General features: G+C 52.6%; 1 protein-coding gene across 1 annotated transcript; it reads right to left on the minus strand.

Moving 5' to 3' along the window:
• Positions 1-1,072: 1,072 nt before the first annotated feature.
• On the minus strand, positions 1,073-12,298 carry CCDC42 (coiled-coil domain containing 42). Its single transcript, XM_032591170.1, is given in 7 exon segments — positions 1,073-1,297; positions 4,663-4,821; positions 4,907-5,128; positions 9,818-10,015; positions 11,491-11,595; positions 11,840-11,944; positions 12,212-12,298. Coding segments are annotated over 7 exon segments (954 nt in total). The 3' UTR covers positions 1,073-1,219.
• Between the last annotated feature and the right edge of the window lie 9,394 nt (positions 12,299-21,692).

The raw sequence follows: 21,692 nt of genomic DNA on the forward strand, positions 1-21,692 counted from the left end.
GCAGTTGCTGATTTTCAGGTCTGGGGGCGGGGCCCGAGTATTTGCATTTCTAGTAAGTTCCCAGGTGCTGCTGGTTCTGCGGGTCTGGGGAGCGAGCCTTGAGAACCACCTGGCGGATGCAGAGGGTGTATTCCAAAGCCCGGGCTGGCCGGGGCCTCCCGCAGGACCCCAGCGGAGAGGAGGCTGCCCAAGTGTTTGTCAGTTGGGGATCCCAGCGTCCCCCCCCCCCATCACCTTGTTCAGTCCTGTTCTGCTACCCGCTTCGGAGGGGAAGCCACGGGTGGTCTCGCTTTCTGAGAGGCGCCTGGCTGAGCTGAGCACCTGCCCAGGGCAGGCAGACCCAATGTGAATGGCGACCTTGTCCCTGAGCAAGCGTGCTGTCCCGTAGGACGGGGACGGTGGTGCCACACAGGGTTTTCACCCGGATGACGTGCGCCAAGTCTAGGCTCCATAAACGCTTTCTTTGTCTGGTCTCGGACCTGCCCTGATGGTTTTGAGTTTGGGGCCCCGAGTGCAAGACTTTGCATTGGTCCGCATTTAGTTCAGTTTTTGCTGGTTTTCAACTCTCATTCCAGCCCGCTAAGATGCGTCCTCGGGCAGCCTGCCTGCGATACCCACGTTAGTGCTGCTGGTACCACACTGCGCGTTGTGGGTCCTCAGGGGGAGCAGGGCAGGGCTCGTTCCCTGGGTTGGGGAGGGTTCTTGACTCCCCACCTGTCGAACTCCCACTCGGGAAGCTGCCTCCATAGTTTCTAGTGAGTCTTTGCACCCCGGTTAGAAACACCGACTTCAAAAAAAAGAATCTTTTCTTTGAAGTGATAGGGGAAAGAAGGGTCCTACGTTCTCACCCTGTGCTGGTCTAGTTCTGCGTGCAAGTCCAAAGCCTGGGAGCTGCCAGACCTGAGATTCGTCTTCTGGTCCCTGGGCGGCCTAAGTGGCCAGCTTCAAGAGGGGGTGTCTTTCTCCCCTCGGTGGACCCTCTTCCCCCTGAATAAACCAAAAAGAGACAGAACTTAGGAACAACGTCTGATAGGATTTAATGGTTTTCGGGGATGGGAGGGACTGAGGCCTTAAGGGGTAAATGGTGGGGTGCTCGCCAGCAGGAAGGCATTGGGGTCCCAGAGGGCTAGACGGAGCCGACTGGGTGGGCCACAAGCTCACCAGGGCCTTATTCTCTCTCCGTCTCTGTCTCAGAACATTCTGGAACCACCGCTGCTCCTTAAACCCGGACTTGCTGTTGTTCCTTCCTCCTCACCTCTGTCCAGATGTCTGACAGATCCTGGATAAACTGTTGGATCTAACAAGGCAAGGGGACCGGGGCTCAGCCCAGACAGCAGCAGGCCACCCCACCCCCAAACGGAGCATGGCCGGGCAGAGGCTTGTAAGGAGTCACTGTCTCCCTGTGACTGATTTCTCTCGGGGCCACTTTCCCTTATTTGACAATTATTCTAGTTGAAGCTTCAGGCTTGGCAGACTAGAAGTGCACAAACCAGGGAACTCCTGGAGGCACACACGGTGACAGCACGAAGTCCAGCTGACCGTCTGGGGAGGGGAGGGGCCGAGGGGATGTCAGAGCAGACCCTGGTACTAGAAGCCTCCGGCAGGCAGGGCCAGCAGCTTGGGGGAGACGGCTCTCCACAATTGAACAGCCTTCACGGTGGGCGTTTGCTCGGAACCCAGAACTGACGCCCCTTAAGATCCTCTTGAGTCATCGACGGAAGCTTGAGTTCTATTCGCAAGCTTCTGTTTCAAGGAACACGCGTTCGGCGTGCTACGTGGGCACCTGGCCTCCTCACGCGGCCCTGGGGAAATCGGTTCATCTTTCTGGCACTCAGCTTCTTCATCTTTAAGAAGGGAAGGGGGAGAACAGGTTGGCCTAGATGGCCTCTACGATCTCAGTTCTAAAGTCTCTCCTTTTCGGGGCGCCTGGGTGGCTCAGTCGGTTAAGCGTCCAACTTCGGCTCCGGTCATGATCTCACGGTTTTGGGTTCAAGGCCCCGCATCGGGCTCTGTGCTGGCAGCTCGGAGCCTGGAGCCCGCTTCGGATTCTGTGCCTCCCTCTCTCTCTGCCCCTCCCCCTCTCTCTGTCTCTCTCTCAAGAATAAATAAACGTTAAAAATAAAATCAAATTAAATGTCTCCTCTTCAAGGATGTTCCTGGGGATGGGACCACGCGGACCGTCCAAAACTCTCAGCAGCCCCGTTCCGCCCCCACCCCCATACGGTTACTATTGCAGATACAATTCCTGTTTTGCAAAAGAGGAAACAGAGTCACTGAAGGAAAGTAACTTCCCCAAGATCACGGAGAAGACAAGTGCAGCACTCCTCCAACTATGTTCTTATAATAAGCGATCACACTCCGCCCCCCAAGAGGGTTCTGTGGTCAAGTAACTTTGGAAATGTTATCTGCTTGGAAGGCTGGGGCAGAGCCCCAGCAAAGTCCTGTGTGTCAAGACCCTTTTCTTTTTTTTTTTTTTTTTTAACGTTTATTTATTTCTGAGACAGAGAGAGACAGAGCATGAACAGGGGAGGGGCAGAGAGAGAGGGAGACACAGAATCCGAAACAGGCTCCAGGCCCTGAGCTGTCAGCACAGAGCCCGAGTTGGGGCTTGAACTCACAGACCCATGAGACCGTGACCTGAGCCGAAGTCGGACGCTTAACCGACTGAGCCACCCAGGCGCCCCTAAGCTCCTTTTTCAATAACACTAAGACATCATTTGTCTTTGTCTCTCTTATTCGCTCACGAGTGAACAGTGGCTTTTACCAGAGCGGGACGTTTCTGTGACACAGGCTGTCACAACAAGACGAACGCTGAAGCCGAAGGGAGAACCCACCTGTCCTCCAGGAAGCCAGACATTAAGTGATTTGCAGAAATGTTCCTCGTCCCACAGAGCGTTCTTTTGGAAATGTGCTTTGCGTCAGGAACGCCATTTACGTTAACATGCTTCTTGTTGTCCTTGAACAAGGAATTAAGGATTTTTAATTTTTCTTTTTTTTTTTTTAATTTTTTAACGTTTTATTTATTTTGAGACAGAGAGAGACAGAGCATGAACGGGGGAGGGGCAGAGAGAGAGGGAGACACAGAATCGGAAACAGGCTCCAGGCTCTGAGCCATCAGCCCGAGCCCGACGCGGGCTCGAACTCACGGACCGTGAGATCATGACCTGGCTGAAGTCGGATGCTTAACCGACTGAGCCACCCAGGCACCCCAAGATTTTTAATTTTTCTGTTTGAATGTCTCCTACGGTAAATATCAGCAGCTATAACCCATACAAACGAAAGCTCTTTGAGGGTCTTCAATAAACGTGAAGGGTACACAAGCCTCCTGCTGGCAGAAAATTTGAGAATTGTGGCTTCGGGAGCGAGCTTTCTTACAAACTGCCTTCGACGTCTTTGAACTGTCGATAATTCTGTTCTATGTGCTCTGAGCTGCAGGCTGGTTCTCCGGGTTGAGGAAATCCCTCCTCCTGGCTGGTCAGCGGGGGTGACATCTTTAGATTTCACGGGTTTTACTTTGTTGTTGTTGTTAAATAAGGGAGATGCCTTCTGGTCCATTGCTTTCGTTGGCTTGGGTTTGATATTCATTCACCAAACGCTTATTGGGCGCCTACTGTGTTCCAGGCACTGTTTTAGACACCGAGATACAGCAAACGACTAAACAAAACACAGACCCCAGTCTTGAGGAGCTTTCTGTTATTTGACAGCAGCACTCAAGGCTTTTGCCAAAGGAACAAATAATTAGTCACGGTTCTGTGCATCTGACAGGAAGTAGGCTAACCCGTCTTCTGGTACAGAGCTCCCCAAAGTGCGGGATACCTGTGCCTTTGGTGGGAAGTGAGATGATTCTGGGGCGCCTGGGGGGCTCAGTCGGTGAAGCGTCCGACTTCGGCTCAGGTCCCGATCTCGCGGTTCGTGGGTTCGGGCCCCGCATCGGGCTCTGTGCTGATGGCTCGGAGCCCGGAGCCCGCTTCGGATCCTGTGTCCCCCTCTCTCTCTGCCCCTCCCCGGCTCACGCTCTGTCTCTCTCTCTCAAAAATAAATACACGTTAAAAAAAAAATTTACGGAAGGGAGACCAATTTGGGGGTGGCACATGGACACAGCATCACACGGCTTTGAAGCATAGTGAGAAAGTTATTTCCTTTCCAATTTCCTTTTAGTTACTTCAAAGAGAACAATCTCAGGGTGCCCCTAATAAGACAGACACCAACACTTTCCTAGACTTGCTGATTCCCCCCACCCCCAATTTCCTCTTTTCCCAAAGCGTGGGCCCAGGCGCGGAGCTTTCAGCACGTCTCTAGAATCTAAGAAGACTGTTTTTGCACCAGCGATGAATACAATCGTGGGTCCCCGTTGGGGCCCGCGTTCACTGGGGTCAAAAGGGTCTCAGCGCTAATGCCGTGGTTCTCAAAGCGTGGAAGCCAGACCAGCACCATCACCTGGGAACCTGTTGAAAAATGAAAATCCCTGGGTTCTCATTTTGGACCCACGAGTCAGAGACTCTGGAGGCGGTGACCAGTAGTACCTCCCCTGACCTGGTGGACTCTCTGATCCTGTAAATTTGCGAACCGCTGCTCTGTGGGGTTCATTCTTCCGCTGGACCAATGGACAGCCATCTTAGCTCAGTCGAGGCAGCTGGGCAGGGCACCTGCACCCCCTCTTACCATGTCCAGCTGTTTGTGGGTGTCCTCCAGGGACACGGCGGCGGTCTCCTTCAGCTGCTTGCTCACGATCTGGAAGAGGTTCAATGCCGCCATCTTGATGGTGCCAAGCAAGAGGGTCTTCTTGGCGGCCGTGTTCTGGATGTGTGCCCAGCGAGATTCCTGGGGAGGCGACGGGGCCGGGGCATGAGCAGGCGTGTGTGTGTGTGTCCCTTGCTCACCCAGAAGCCCCCACCCCCACGCTTACCCAGACGATGACGTCGCTGCGGGCTCGGTCAAAGCGCATCTGCAGACGCGCCAGCTCGTTGTTGTGCTGCAGGATCTCGTCGTCCTTCTCCTCCATGTAGCGTGCCAGCCGTGCCTTGGCGCGCTCGATCTTCTCCTGGCCCTCCTGCGCCGACTGCATGAGGTCGTGGTGCATGCTTATCAGCGTCTTGTAGCGTGAAATCACCTCGTGGATCTCCTCGAACTGCAGGGGGGCTCCCGTCACGGCACGGCCGCCCCCCAGGGCCCGCCTGCCAGGTCCCTGGCTGGATGCCTCAGCCTAGTGGGGAGACCCTCGGCCAAGGTCAAAGGGCAGAGGCCGTGAGGAGTCCCCCCGCTGGCACCTCCTGGGTTGGTATGGGCCATGGGACAGGTGTCGGGGGCACGTGCAATCGGGAGCTAGGGTCCTCGGTCTGCACGTGGCAATCACCTGGGAGCTTTACATTTTTTTTAATGTTTATTTTGTTTTTGAGAGAGAGGGATAGAGAGAGACAGAGTGCGAGCAGGGGAGGGGGCAGAGAGAGAGAGGGAGAGAGAGAGAATACCAGCCGGCCTCCACACTGTCAGCACAGAGCCTGACGTGGGGCTTGAACTCACGAACCGTGAGATCTCGAACCTGAGCCGAAATCAAGAGTCGGAGGCTTAACGGGCTGAGCCACCCAGGCTCCCTTCCACCAAGACGTTCGTTTAATAAACACGCGGGGGTTCTGAGGGGGGGTCCTGGCACCCGAATTTTCACCAAAGGTTCCCCCCAGCTGGAATTCTAGAGGGACCTGGTGGTTGGGGCTTGGGGGGGGGGGCGGGAAATGCATTTTGAGATGTCTCCCAAGGCAGTAATGACCATATCCAACAAGAATGTACCCAGAACCATTTGTAAGCCAGGCCGGATGCTAAGCGCTAGGCCCAGAGCAGGAGATAAGAAAGGCAGACCCTGCTCCTAGGAAGCCTGAAACTCGGGGTGGTACAGAGTGAGGACAGACAGACAGGGAAAGAGTTACAACTCGAGTGATAAGCCCTATCTAGGACTGGAGGATGGGGCCGGCCAAAGACTGTAGGGTAGTATCTTCAGCCCAAGGCTCTCTGGTATTTGTTCACACTTACTAAGGTCCGCCTCCAGCTGGGGGCTGGAGAGGGCACCGGCGGGCGGGTGGCCTGCCGGGCTCGGCTGTCCCCTCCAGCACGGTGCCGGGCCGTGACATTCTGACCCGACCCTGCAGACCACGGGCAGCAGAACAAAGCCCTGTGGCCCTCTCTCCGTAGAAGGTGGCGTGGGCACCCGATCCAGGATGCCAACTCACCTCCCCAGGGGTTTATCGGAGTGGGCCTTCCGGCTGCCCAGGGGACACGCCCTGAGAGCCTTCTCCATCTCGTGACATTCCCAGTGACAGACGTTCCGGGAAGTGCCCTGTGGGCCTTTCCATCAGCATGCCCCTGTGGGGGGGGACCACCCAACCCGGCATTAGAGGAGGTGGGGACAGCCAGCAAAGGTTTCCTGGGGTGGCCAAAGTGAGGCCAGAGGTATGAAATAGCCGGCCAGGCGGGGCAGGTGGGGGAAGGCGACAGGTAAGGGAGCTGCCAGCCCAATGATACAGGGTGGGGCGGGGGGTGTGGCAGGTTTAGGACGAATAGCCTGGGTTCAAGATGGGGACGGAGAGGTCCACCTGCAGGAAGTAAAAAAAAAAAAAAGAAATGCCCCGTGAACCCGGAAGAGGAGAGTGGACTTCCTCCATTCAAGGATTCTAAGAAGCAGAGAGAACGTTACGTCTGCATTTCCGGAAGTTCACCGAGTCCACGACCCAAGAGCACATGACAGTTAAGTTGAACGGAGCTCCCAAGGGTACTCAGTGTTGATGTCAAAGGGACTGGGGTGCCCACCTGCAGAGGCTCCCGCTGTTTAAGGATGGGACACTCCGGGGCACCTGGGTGCCTCAGTCGGTTAAGCGTCCCACTCTGGATTTCGGCTCAGGTCGTGATCTCGAGGTTCCTGGGTTCAAGCCCCGCCCGCGTCGGCTCTGTGGTGACAGTGTGGAGCCTGCTTGGGATTTTCTCTCTCTGTCTCTCTCTCTCTCTCTCTCTCCTCCTCCCCCCAATGAACAAATAAACTTAAAAAAATAAACAAGTAAAGACGGGACATTGAAACATCAGCCAGAGTGAGCGCAAAGGATCACAGCACACCAAATGTGTCAACAACCCACGGATTCGTAGCGATACCAACAACATTACAGGTCACTTTTGGAAGCTGCCGGAGAATCTGTTCATTAATGTGAAAACGGGAATATAGAGTCCGGCACTTAACAAGCCTTTCCCTTAGGACTCACGAGGTCATCAAAGGTAGCTGATGAAAGGAAGAGCCCGTCTATGATATCTTTCTCCCGGTGGTAGTTTTCTCACTAATACGTGAAGAAGGGAAGACAGAACATTTCCAGCTCTAGAAGGATCTTCCACCCCCTTATGCTTCAGTAGCTGCCCCCCACTATCAGAGAAACCAGAATTGTGGATTCTATCACCAAGGATTCACTTGTGCCTCTTTTTAAATATATCAGCAGGATCATACGTATGTTCTCTTTTCTGTTCGGCTTTTTAAAAAAATTTTAAAAATTTATTATTTTTGAAAAAGAGAGGAGACAGAGGGTGACTGAGGGAGGGTCAGAGAGAGAGGGAGACACAGAATCCGAAGCAGGCTCCAGGCTCCGAGCTGTCAGCACAGAGCCCGACGCGGGGCTGAACTCACAGACCGCCAGATCATGACCTGAGCCAAAGTCGGGCGCTCAACTGACTGAGCCACCCAGGTGCCCCTGTTTGGATTCTTTTGATCAGCAGAATCATGTATGTGACACTTGAAAAACATCCCAACCAAATGCCATGTGGGGACCTTGTTTGGACCATGATTGGAACAAATTGAATCAATTGTACAAAAAGCACGTGTGCCACAGTTGGGGACATTTCAATGTTGACTGGATATTTAATATTAAGGAGTTACTGTCACATTTTTACGAGGTGTGACAATGGCATTTCCCTTATCTTGGAGAGTCACATATTGAAATACTTAGAGGCTAAAAAAATATCATTTGCTTCAAAATGGCGGAGGTGGGAAGAAGGTATGGGGGATGATAGGATGAGTTGATAATTGTTGGACTTACGTGGTGAGTAACGGGCATTCAGTAGACTATTTTTGTATACGTTTGAAATTTTCCATAATTAAAAAGATTAGTGTTTTTAATTTTTTTTTTTTTTACATTTTTTTAAATGTTTATTTTTGAGGGAGAGAGAGAGAGAGAGAGCAGGGGAAGGGCAGAGAGGGAGGGAGACACAGAACCCAACAGGCTTCAGGCTCTGAGCTGTCAGCACAGAGCCCGACGTGGGGCTCAAACTCACAAACTGCGAGATTAAGACCTGAGCCGAAGTCACTTAACCAATGGAGCCACCCAGGCGTCCTTATTTTTACATTTTTTAATGTTTATTTTTTTTGAGAGACTGAGAGACAGAGCGCAAGCAGGGGAAGGAGCAGAGAGAGAGAGAGGCAGACACAGAATCGGAAACAGGCTCTAGACTCAGAGCCATCAGCACAGAGCCTGACTTGCGGCTCCAACTGTGAGATCGTGACCTGAGCTGAAGTCGGATGCTCGACCAAATGAGCCCCCTGGATCTTTGGATACGTAATACGTCACCAAAATAGTAAAAGCAGGCATGAGAATGAGCAGTTTAAAAATCAGGATACTGGTTACCTCCACAAAGAGGGAAGAAGGATGGGGCTTGGAAGGCGGGGGGGGGGGGGGGCTCCCAAGGGCTTTCATTAAAGACAGGGTTTTATTTAAGGAAACACTGGAGGGAAATACTAAGATTTGACAAAGCTGTGATGCCTACTTGGGTGCTATGATATATTTCTCTGTACTTTTCAGTATGCTTAGAATATTTTGGAAGACATAACGGAAGAAGGAAAGAACGGAAGAAGGAAAAGAGAGAAAGAAAGAGGGGCAGGGGGGTCACGCTGGCTGTAGAAAGAGGGACAGGCTGGTGACCAGGAATAAGGCTGTGTTGAACTCCTCCGGATGAGGGGATTGAGGTACCTTGGGGGTCTGGATGGGGAAGGGACAGGGGCCAGATTCCAGAAATATTTCAGAGGCAGGATAGGTCAGATCTGCAGATTGATGGCTGCAGGGAGGGGGGAGGGGAGGGATGAGGATGAGTCCTATCTTATCATTTATCTGCTGCTTTGATATGTGGTCTTCCCTCACTACCCACCCCCGGGACGAACTGAACCATTTACTACACAACGGATCCACCTTAGAATGGAGGGCGTAACAGATCTGGGCCTCACGCACAGATAAATTAGTTCTACATGGAAGCTGCTAGAACTTTAAAAAGCGGAGCATCCTTTGCGTCCCGGCTCTGCCCTCAGGACCCGGATCCACAACCCCCACGGAGGACACACTTCAGGACTGGCTCCCTCTGGGGAGGGGGCCCTGCCTGCTGCTGTCACCAGGGGGGCGTGGGGAGACGGGCGGCCTGGGAGGCATCCATGGGAGGTCTTGGGGGGGGGGATGCCCAGGGAGAAAATGGAGGACCACTGAAGGAAGGGGCTGGGCAGAGGAGCCGGGAGGAGGCTGAGGAGGAAGGCCCAGAGGCGGGAGGAAAGTAGGAGACAGGAGGGGAGCCCTGTTCGAGGAGGAGGTCGGGGAGCCCCGTGCAGGCGGGTAGTGGCCTCTGTATCTCTGTGCTGGGTTTGGCATCTGCTACCTTCTCCCCCTTGTCTCCACTGCCTCTCGGGTCAACAAAACGCACCCGGGGGCGAGGGCAGGGAGGGTTGGACTCAGGCCGCATCCGGCCGCAGGCAAAGCTTATCACACACACACACACACACACCCCTCCCCAGCCGCTCCCGCCCCCCCCTCACCTCCGAGTGCTCCACCACCTTCTCCAGGTACTTGTTGAAGACGGAGAACTCCTGCATCCTGGTGCTCAGCCGCTGGTGCTGCAGCCGCAGGGCCCCCATCTCCTGCTTGACCTTGGCCAGCTCGCGCACCCGCTGCCTCTTCAGCTCGCGCTCCTTGTTGGCTTTCTTCAGGGCGCGGATCCGTTTCTGGTCGTTCTCCTGGGTGGGGGGGGGGAGGGGGACGGGAAGAGGGGAGGTGGCACCTGTCACACCCTGGTGCTGCCCTTCCCCCCGGCGAGGCCCTCGCCCTCTCTTGGAAACGCTGGGGGTCCAAGCCTAGGGGGCTGGGGTAGGAGGCAGGCGGGGCCAGGCCGCGCTCTCATAGCTCACACTGAGGCCCAGGAGGTGGTGCCCTGAAACAGACGGAGGCTCAGCTCTGGCCATCGGGCTGACCCCCTTCTCCTTCATCCCGCAAAGTCCTCCCCCCCCCCAGAGATCAGGGGCCACACCCACCCCTCCCAGTGCCCCCATGTGGCTCCTTTCCCTCCTCGGGGCTCCCGGGATTCCACACGGATGGAAAGTGTTTGGAAGCAGGTGAAGGCACGCGTGACATTTGCCCTGTGCCCCGGGGGCCCCCCAGAGGATCGAGGGTCCCCTAAACCAGCGGCTCTCAAGTCCGGCTGCGTATCACAATCCCCTGGGGAGCTTTTTATTTTATTTTCATATTTTTTTAATGTTCATTTCGTTTTGAGACAGAGAGAGCACAAGCAGGGGAGGGGCAGAGAGACAGAGAGGGACACAGAATCGGAAGCAGGCTCCAGGCTCGGAGCTGTCGGAGCCCAGAGCCCGACGCGGGGCTCGAACTCACGAACCACGAGATCATGAGCTGAGCCAAAGTTACCAACTGAGCTGCCCAGGATCCCCCTCATCCCCCCGGGCTTGCAAGCAAACAGACACCCAGGGGTCCATATTTGTAACAATTTTTTTTTTTTTTTTTTTTTAGGATTCCCACGCTGTGGAACCTCTGGCAGCCATTTGGAGGGCCTCTCACCCCCAAATCTCCTGCCGCCCCAACCACGCGCCACTAGCTTTTCTCTGGCCGGTGGGAAGGACTGGACCCCGGAGGCCGCCACCTTCTTTCCCACGTGGATTACGCCCAGAGCAAGACCGGAAACGCTTAAGAGCAGGGGTCCCCCGTGGGATCACCCCTGGGAGCTGGGCCAGGCCCCTCAGGGCCCCATCAGTGCTGGCTGGAGCTGGTCTGGACAGATCCAGATGGTTAAATCCTCCTCTGAGGACGGATGGAGAGGAATTGGATTGTGAGGCCTGGGCCTGGTCCTTCAACCAACCCCTGCCTGGTCTTTTCGTTCAAGGACGGAGGGGTGGCTGAGTGGCAAGGAATAAAATTCTACCCGGTTCCCCTTTGTATCCCCATGTGCCTCACCCTGCCGCGGCACACTCGTTTATTCGTCATCATCCACCCATCCATCCATCCGTTCATTCATTCGTTCACTGGAGACACTGTGTGTACCAGGGAAACAAGAAATTACGAACGGTATTGAGGACGCGCAGGGAGAAGCCCCAGGCGCCGCTGAGCCTCAAAGAGACATTTAACCTGGGTGACGAGTGGGCAAGAGCAAGGAGGAGGAGGAGGAGGCCAGTTTGGGAGGGTGGGTTCCCCCGGCCCCTCACACCTGGATGAACTGCTCGAACTTCTGGATGTGAGCCTTCAGCTGGGCCTCCTTGGTACCCAGCTCCTCCCAACGCAGATTCAGGGTTTCCATCCGGCGCCGAAACGTCTTGGGGTTGGGGAGGGCAGAGGGGTCAGGAGGGCCCCTCCCCCCGCCCCGCCCCTCCCTCCCGGGCCGCCTCTGTCCCCAGGCCTGCCCGCCCAGGACACTGCTCCCCTCGAGGGTCAGGTCCTTCCTCTCTCCTCCCTGGGAACACAGAAGCTTCACCAGGACTCCCAGCTCTGGCCGCCCACACAGAGGAGGACTGTCCCGGGGCTCTGAGCCCTGGGGCCCTAACCCTCCAGTCCCCCACCTCCTTCTTCTGCTCCATAGCAGTGTGCATGATCTTGGCCTCTTTCTTCTTCTCCAGGAGCCGGATGGATGGGACCCCGACTGCTCCTCAATGTTGGGGAACTTCCTGCCCAAGACAGGGGCAAGACAGGCCGGTGGGTTCCGAGCGCCTGGGGCGGGCCGGGGCTGGCGGTAACCCGTGGACACGGAGGGGGAAGGGGGTCCTGTCCCCCACGGGAGTGAAAGGGACGGTGTGTTGAGAGGGGACAGGGCTCTGCTGGCGCCTGGGAAGCACGCTGGGGCAGGGCGATGAGGACTGGTGGGGGGGGTGGGGAGGGGCGCAGGGTTGTAGGAAGCGGAGGGGACGGGCTGGGGTGGGGGGTGTGGGGGGCACTCACTGCAGCAGCTGTAGTAGCCTCTCCCCATACTGTAGCCGGAAGTACTCGGCCAGCTCGTCCTCCTCCATGATGCCCAGGCTCATGCTGGTGGTGACCCGATGGGCCAGGCGGCTAGATCCTCGCAGTGAACCGGTGGCTGGGGGGGGTTGGGGGGGGGCGGGGCGGTGGCTGGGGGGGCTGGGGGGGGGGGGCGGTAGCTGGGCTCTTGCTTCTCCCTTCCTCCTGCTTGTCAGGGTCCCCCGGAGGGTGGGTGTCCGAGACCCGGGAAAGACGGCTGGACACCTGCGGTGGGCAGCTCAGAATGTATTGGGAAGTGAAGGGAGATCTGGTTACCTAGCAACGGCTCTCCTGGTTCTGTGGCCACCCACTGGAACTCAGGCTTTGCTCTCTGACCCTTGTCCCCCCTGACCCCAGTCTTGCTGGAATCCCGCCCCCCTGCTCCTGCATTTACCCCCCAGGAGCTTGGGGAGGAAGTTAGGACTGAATAGATGCTAGTGTCCAGGCCTGGGAGGGAGGGTCTGGGTGGCCATGGCCCAAGAGGGGGTTTTGGTAGAGGGGTGTCCTTGGGGGTTCAGGTGTGTGTGTGTGAGAGAGAGAGAGTGGGGGGGGGGGGTGAGGGAGGGACTGGAGCTGGGACAAATGGCCCAGAAGAAAAGGAGGCAGGGGTGGGGGCCTGCAGGAGGGTGGGAGGAGGCCCGAGCTTGAGAACCAAGTGGGGGGCGAGGGAGGGATGCGCGTGGGGATAGGCGGGGAGCCTGGGGACCAAGGAGGCCCAATGGGGGGGGGGTGGGGGGGGGTGGGGAGGCGGGCGCCGAGGAGTCCGGGGCGGGTGGGGGTGGGGGGCGACGGCGGCGACCTCGAGTCGTTGCTGCGGGACACGGTTCCCGGTTCCGCACTGTCCCCTCTGCTCCCCGCCGGCGCCTGCAGCGGACTCGGCCCCTCCGGGTCTGGGGACGGGGGTCCCTCCAGGGAAGGGCGGCGCCCCCAGTGGGCGAGCCCTCCCCGCGGCACTGCCGGTCCTCTGGTGCCCCCTGCTGGCCGCCTGACGCCGCACCTTTTCCGGCTCCCCAGCGCCCTTGGCGCTGACCGCTGTTGGGGGGGGGCGGGGCGGGGATGAGGGGGGACACGACGGCACCCCCACCCCCACCAGCCTCTCAGCCAATACGGGTTCTCACCGGGAGCGCCCCCAAAGAAACAGGCCCACAGCAGGATGACAAGAGCGCCAGTGAGGACGGGACGCTTCGCAAAAGGGGACGCTTCTCTCTTTGTTTATTCCTAGAGCCCAGCACGGTCTTCGTTTGGGGTTTACCCTCTTTCCCCCTCCTCGGGGGCTGCCTGTTTCTCGAGTCACCTGTTTGCCCTGGTACATGGGCACGTGCCTGGTTGCATCTATGGCATCAGGTGGCCCAGGGCCAGGTCGGCGCCGACAGGCAGCTGCTAAGGAAGGCATCCTCTCGACTGCGCGTGCACCCCGCCTGTCTGGGAGCCCTTTTGGTTGCTTCCTCTGTACCCCGCACGGGAATCTTCCTCTCCACTACCCATCCCTCTTGGGCTCCCCCTGCCCTCCCAGGGGCCTTGGGGAAGACGCAGGGCTGTCTGGGATTCACAGATTCCTTGCCTGGGTGAGCCCAGCTTCCCCTCCCCCCTGCCCCCAGCCCTCGTCCATATTGATGTTTGCCCTTGAGGCATCTCGCAGGATCTCCTGTTGGCTTTAGGTTGTTGGAAAACAATTAGGCATTTCTGTGTTTTTGGTCAGGTCCCATCCTCCCTCTGAGACAATTAACTGCTTAAAAAGGAGAGGAGGAAAATATCAGGAGAAAAAAAAAAAAAAGATCTAGGTTAATGTCTTAAAAAATGTTATCCCGCCAGGCAGAACAGCATAGTGCTGGGTGCACAAACAAGCTCTGGATGGGAAAAACACTTTTTGTCTACGTTGTGTTCCATCCCATGTGTGTCTCAGGTTCCCTGTAAGTGGAATCACACGGGCGAATTGTATTAAATAGGTTTCAAAATGGTTGTTACAGAAGAACTTGTATGGGTCAAGTATATTTTTGTTAGTTGCTGTAATAAACAATGGCTTAACAAGGTCCAACTTTGCCCAGTGCTCCCCGCCCCCCCCCCCTTGAGATGATCCTGTGTCTTTTCTCTTCGCTCTGTGAACACAGTGTCTCACACGGATTGATTTTCACATGTTCCACCTACCTTGCATCCCCAGGGATCGATCCCACTTGGTCTTGGGGTCCCCTATTTTTGAAGAGTTGTTGAATTCAGTTTGCTAGTATTTTATGGAGGACTTTGACATCTGTGTGCATCAGAGACACTGGCCTGTAGTGTTCTTGTGGTGTCTTTGCCTGACTTTGGTATCTGCGTGATGCTGGCCTCATAAAATGAGTTTGGAAGTGTTCCCTTGCCTTCTATTTCTCGGAAGAGTTTGAGATGGTTTGGTACTTCTTTGAATATTTGGTAGAATTCAACCGTGAAACCATGAGGGTCTTGGGCTTTTCTTTCCAATTTTCCGCTTTCTCTCCAGCTGCTTTTGGGGAGGGGTGCTTTTCCCAGATGCTCCCCCCCCTCCCCAGTCTCCGTCCTCTCTCCGCCCACAAAATGGGTTCCCTACCTTTCGGGGCTTCTCGCTCCCCAAGTTCAGCTCTTCGTGTCGCGTACCTGCTGAAGTCTGTGGTTCAGGTTGTGCAGACTGTTGTGTTAATCTTCCAGTCGGTTTTCTAGGCGTGTAGGATGGTTCAGTGTTGGTCTGGCTGTATTTCGTGGACGCGAGACACACGAAAAGCCTCCATGCTGTCCTGCCATCTTGGCTCCTTGGCTTTTCTGTGCTTGGAGGTTTTAAATGTTTTTTCTCCTGCCTGTAAGTTTATTTTTTTGAGAGAAAAGGTGTGAACAGAGCAGGGACAGAGAGAGGGAGAGAGAGAATCCCAAGGAGGCTCCGTGTGGTCAGCACGGAGCCCGATACGGGGCTGGATCCCACGAACTGGGAGATCATGACCTGAGCTGAAACCCAGAGTCGGATGCGTAAGGGACCGAACCACCCAGGCGCCCGTGTCTATTTTTTGTTGATTCACTCTTGGTAAGTTGTATGTTTCGAGCAATTTATCCATCTCTGGGCTATCCAGTTTAGATCCATGTAATTGTTCATAATAGGCCATTATCTTTTTTATTTCTTTTTTTAAAAATTTTTAATGTTTATTTATTTTTTAGAGAGAGAGGGAGAGCGAGCAGAGAGGCAGGGAGACAGAATCCGAAGCAGGCTCCAGGCTCCGAGCTGTCAGCACAGAGCCCGACGCGGGCTCGAACTCGCAGACCACGAGACCATGACCTGAGCCAAAGTCGGAAGCTCCACCGACTGAGCCACCCAGGTGCCCGTGATAATTTTTAAGTTTCCTTTTGATTTCTTCTTTGACCTAGTGGTTGTTCAAGAGTCTGCAAATTTAAGTTACACATGGCTATTCAACTTAAATGTAAAAGTAAGAGACGTAGCAGGATATCCAGTGAAGGCGGCATGGCTCTGTTTCTCTGCGTCTGTCAGAATATAGCCTTGATTCAGTGAGATGCGTAAGCCACATGTAAGTCTCCGGACACTCCGTAAGTTTAAGTTCTGACCAGAAGCATTTGGAGCCTTCATTTCCCCGCATCCTCACCAACACCGTATATTACCAATCTTTGAATTGTTTGCCAGTCGGGTGAAAATGATACTCCGTTGTTGTTTTAAATTAATTTCCTCTAATTTTTGGTGAGGCTATGCACCTTTTCATACACAGAGCCATTTCTCCTTCTGTGCGTTTCTTACTTGCATTTGATGCACATTGTTGTGTTGTATTTTCATTGGCTTACAGGATATAATCTATATGTAAAATTTCAGATATATTGATTATATAGGCTGTATCAACTCTGGGTAGCGATCTTACATTTTGGATGCTCTTTTCCACCAATCCTAGTATTTTCGAGTCAGTTGGATTGGCATTGGGTAAAACAAGAGGCAGGGAAGGCAACGAAGGGCCCAGCTGGCCAACGGCTAGTAACCCAAGCTGACTTACAAATCACCAGGAGAATGAGCTCTACCTTCTTAAAAGCAGAGACGGCACCAAGCAGGAGAGGAGGGGACAACCCTGTGCCCCCATCACACGAGGTACAAGATGTGCAGTCCCCAAGAACGTTTTGAGCGCTTAGGCTCAGGGCGGACCCTTTTATTAACAAGCCTAAGTCCACCCCTTTGTGAGTTCATTCACTGGCATTGCACAGACTCTTCCCAAACTTCCGTGAGACCTTACTTGCCTCCTCGGCACGCGGTTTAAGGTATCAGGGACGTCGGGAGGGGTCCTGTGATGGAACCAGGCTGGAGTGGGACCCACCCAGCTTGAATAACCGGGTTCTTGGCTCAACCACTCTGGTGGGTACAGAAACCTCAACCTTCTGTAGTCTTCTCCTCCTCCTTGTCATCTTGTTTATGTCTCTCAGTCTCTCCTCTGAATTCGTTGACTTTGGTCATTCAACACCTACTGACTATACACAGTCAATTCCCTCCTGCCATACAATAGCTTCCTCTTAGGACCAATACTGCCCAACATATATACGCAAATATTTTTTCCCAGCTTATTGGTTGTTTTTAATGTGCTGGGGGTTTTTTATCATAGAAATTTAAAACATTTATCCAGCCAAATCTGTCGATCATTTTTTTTGGCGGGGGTGGGGAGGGCTTCGATCTTTTGTTTAAAAAAGTCTTTCAGGGGCGGCTGGGTGGCTCAGTCGGTTGAGCATCCGACTTCGGCCCAGGTCATGATCTCACGGTTCCTGAGTTCGAGACCCGCGTCGGGCTCCGACAGCTCGGAGCCTGGAGCCTGCCTCAGATTCTGTGTCTCCCTCTCTCTCTGCCCCTCCCCGACTTGTGCTCTTGTCTCTCTCTCAAAAATAAATAAACATGAAAAAAATTTTTAAAAATTAAAAAAGTACATTTATTAAAAAAAAAGTCTTCCAAACTCAAATTATAAGTGTATGCCAACCCATTTACTTTTAGAATTATGCTTATTTTAAAATGTTGCTTTGGGGGGGCATTTGGGTGGCTCAATCAGTTGAGTGTCTGACTCTTGATTTTGGCTCAGGTCGTGATCCCAGGGTTGTGGGATCGAGCCCGTGTTGGGCTCTGTGCTGAGTGTGGAGCCTACTTGAGGTTCTCTCTCTCCCTCTGCCCCTCTCCCCGGCTAAAATTTAAAAAAATAATAAAATGAAATGTTATTTTTAACCGTGGTAAGCATGCATCACATAAAATTGACCATCTTGGGGTGCCTGGGTGGCGCAGTCGGTTAAGCATCCAACTTTGGCTCAGGTCATGATCTCACCGTTCACGAGTTCAAGCCCCGCATCGGGCTCTGAGCTGTCAGCACAGCTGCTTGAGATTCTGGAGCCTGTTTCAGATTCTGTGTGTCTCTCTCTCTGCCTCTGCCCCACTCATGCTCTCTTTCTCTCTCTCAAAAATAAATAAAACATTAAAAAAGTCTTTTTGAATTTTAAAAAATATTGACCATCGTAACCATTTTAAGTATACCGTTTAGGATTGCTAAGTATCTTCATATTGTGGAGCTACCAACCTCCAGAACATCTTCATCTTGCAAAACTGAAACTCTGTACCTATTAATCAACATCTCCCCAGTTCCCCCTCCTCCCCAGTCCCTGGCAACCACTAGTATACCTTCTGTTTCCATGCATTTGTCGACTCTAGGGGCCTCAGATAACTGGAATTATACAGCATTGTCCTTTTGTCATTGGCTTATTTCAGTCATCATAATATCCTCAAGGTTCACTTATATTGGAGCATGTGACAGGATTTCCTTCCTTTTCAGGACCAATGATACTCCATTGTATATATACACCACTTGATGTCTCCATTCATCTGTTGAGAGACCCTTGACGTGGGTCCACCTTTTGCCAATTGCGAACGAGGCTGCTATGAACACGTTTGTGCAGATACCTCTTTGAGAACACGCTTTCAGTTCTTCTGGGTACGTATCCAGAAGTGGGGTCGCTGGGTCATATGGTAATTCGGTTTCCAATATTTTGAGGAAGCACCGTACTCTTTTCCATAGCGGCCCCACCATTTTACATGTCTGCCAGCAGCGCACAAGGGTTCCAATTTCTGCGCATCCTCACCAACTCCTGTTATTTCTGGTTTTTCGATAGTAGCCACCCTGATGGGCTGTGAGGTGATATCTCCTTGTGAAATTATTTATCTGTTAATTAGAGGAGTAATACACGAGTATATTCTCGTTAGACATCATTCAGATGCCAATGATACAGCTGGAGCCCAATTTATCCACCATCCAACCTCGTTTCCCAGAGGGACCGTGCACTCAACGAAGACTTGTGTTGAGGACCTGTGATGTGGCTGACACTCTTCTAGGTGGGGGGGAATAGAGCAGTGAACAATAAAAAGTCCCCACTGTGACAGTGGTTGAGGCAGGAAGCAGGGAATAAATGGACTCTAGTGATGACATCTGGGGCTGTTGTCTTCAGGGCACTTCCCTCGCTACCACCGTGGGTGACCGTGGGTGAGGAGGTGGGACGAAGGAACCAGTCAGTGCCCACAGACCCAGCCACGCCCCATAAAAACTCCCCCACTGGGTTGTCTATCCTCCAGGGTCCATGGACACAGAACCCAGGGTCTAGGAGCGTTTCAAGAGCTTGAACAATGCTCCAAGTTTCAAGAGCTTGAACAATGCTTGAAGCCAGGGAACGATTATTGGCTCTAAAGTACAAAAAGGAAGCCACGAAATAAAGAAAAAAATGTTTAATTAAAAGCATACAAATGTAATATTCCAACTTCATGGGTTTTTGACTACAGCATCCATAAGCATTTCACACATTTGAAAGTAATCTGTGCCTCTGATTTTCTCACTTCTCAAGAATGTCCAATTATGCACAGATTTTTGGAGAAAAATCAAAGCAAATTGTGAACCAAATCGGTTCCTCGTTGACAATTGCCGAAGGGAAATCGTAAAGACCTTCTCACTTCCCCCCTCCTCCAAATTGTGTCTAGTGTCGACGGGAGTGCGTTTTCATTTGTTTGCTATGGCGGGGTTTAGGCCTTAATTGTTTTGTTCCTTGTAGGGTTGGGTTTCTAAAGATGGCGGGGGGAGGTTTCGCTTCACAGACTTGTGCAAGGCAGCGGCCTCGCGGAACCCAGGAGAGATTCTGTTACTCTCTTTTGGCAGTTTCCGAGGCTGAGCGTGACGGGCACCAACAGTGGAGGTTTCAAGTGAGTCTTGCAGAGAGCTTCTGCCTCTCACTGGCTACTCACCAGCCAACCCTGATCTTGGAGCCCGGCCCCAAACCTCAACCTGCTCCGTGGCTTGTCCTCGAAATAGTAAATGACTCCCTGCTGTGTCCTGACGCCCAATTTCCCAACGCTTGTGTTTCTGAGAACAGAACCCCCTGGTCCAAACCAACAGCCCTGCTTGGCGGTAACTGAAATCGGCCCTTCCCTTCTGACCTTGATGTTCTAGGACTGCGGCCCTCTCCCTGCAAGCGGGATGCCGGCCGGTGCTCTCGGTCCATCTGTGGGAGCTTCCCCAGTGACCTTGTCACCTAGGAGACACCTACCTGAGTAGGAAGAAGGTTCTCGTGCTGGGCTCCAAGTTATGCCACTCATTTTATTATTCTCCTTGCTGGGACCTGTTCATCAAGGACACTTAGCTTTACTTCAAACAAGAATTTCAGTCGTCTTCAAACGTCAAACTTGGTTTTCAAGAGGTAAAATAATTGCCTTTGAATACATACATATGTAATAAGAGCATAAAGAACCATGGGGAATGGTAATCAACAAATTCAGTTACTACCTCTTGGTGCTGATGGAGGGAGGGTTACTAGAAGTTGGTGGAAAGTAACATTTTAGATTGCGCACTGGGGACACAGTGTTCGTTGTATTATTCCGGGTACTTTTGTTGTGTCAGAAATATTTAATAATAATTTTTACAAATTTTTTTTTTTTATTTTTGAGTGAGAGAGAGAGAGAGAGCGCGCACAGCTGGGGAGGAGCAGAGAGAGAGCGAGACACAGTCAGAAGCAGGCTCCAGGCTCTGAGCTGCCAGCACAGAGCCCGACACGGGGCTCAGACTCATCGTGACCTGAGCCGGAGTCAGACGCTTAACCGACTGAGCCACCTGGGCGCCCCTTTAATAATAAATTGGAAAGGAAATGCTTTTTCTTCTGCTCCCATGGTGGTTAATGGTGTTTGTTATTCTCAACACTTGGTTCTCCTCTTAACCTCCTTTCTGATCACTGATTTCCCCTTTCTCTTGTGAACCTCTGCCAGCGTCCTCCCTCTTCCCTTGTTCCTTGAAACGTGATTGACGTTCCAGCCTCCAAACTTGACATCCTCTCTTGCTAATAACGCTCTCGTTGGGTGTTCCCCATTACGCCTCTTTATCTCCTTGGAAACTGCGTAGTCTTAAAATACCGATGTCTCTTACCTGCCGCCTCTTCATTTACTGCACAGAATCACAGAACGTTAGGCTAGAACCACTTGAGATCATCTGTTCCAAACTTCTCATCATGTAGAAGAAAAAAGAAAAAAAGGACACTTGGAGATTTCCGTTCACTTTCAGCAACAGTAAAGCCAGGATTCCAAATGAGGCTGACTTCACGTTTCCCGTAAGATTGAAAACCAGGAGAAGGTCTTTTCTCCTGGCCCTGGAAATGCTGTTGAGGTGGGAGGGAGGCTGAAGCTTCCCTAAACTGAACACAAAAACTAAGAGGAAAATATTTATAATTGCACCAAAAAGAATAAAATACCTAGGAGTAAACTTAGCCAAGGAGGTAAAAGACTTGTATTCAGAAAACTTAAAACATTGCCGAAAGAAGTTGAAGATAACATAAACAAATGGAAGAATTAGGTTAGAAGAATTAATATTGTTAAGATGTCCACACGACCCGAAGTAAGCTACAGATTCAGCACAATCCCTCTCAAAATGCCAACAGCATTTTTCACAGAACTAGAACAGATAAGACTAAAATTTGTATAAAACTACAAAAGACCCCAAATAGCCAAAGCAATCTTGAGAAAGAAAAACAAAGCTGGGGGTATCACAATCTCAGATTTTAAGATCTACTACAAGGCTGTAGTAATCAAAAAGTATGGTTCTGGCACAAAAGTAGACACATAGATCAATAGGACAGAATAGAGAGCCCACTAATAAAACCACACATATAGCCAATTAATCTATGACAAAGGAGGGAAGAATACACAAGGGGGAAAAGATAGTCTCTTCAGTAAATGGTGCTGGAAACACTGGGCAGCTGCATGCAAAAGTATGAAACCGGACCACTTCCTTGCAATAACTTCTCTGACATTGGCCATAGCAACATTTTTTAGAGATATGTCTCCCGGAGCAAGGGAAACAAAATAAAAAAGGAACTATTGTGACCAAATCAAAATAAAAAGATTTTGCACAGCAAAGGAAACCATTAGTAAAA

Source organism: Lynx canadensis, chromosome E1 (assembly GCF_007474595.2).
Source record: "Lynx canadensis isolate LIC74 chromosome E1, mLynCan4.pri.v2, whole genome shotgun sequence".
Classification (NCBI taxonomy): domain Eukaryota; kingdom Metazoa; phylum Chordata; class Mammalia; order Carnivora; family Felidae; genus Lynx; species Lynx canadensis.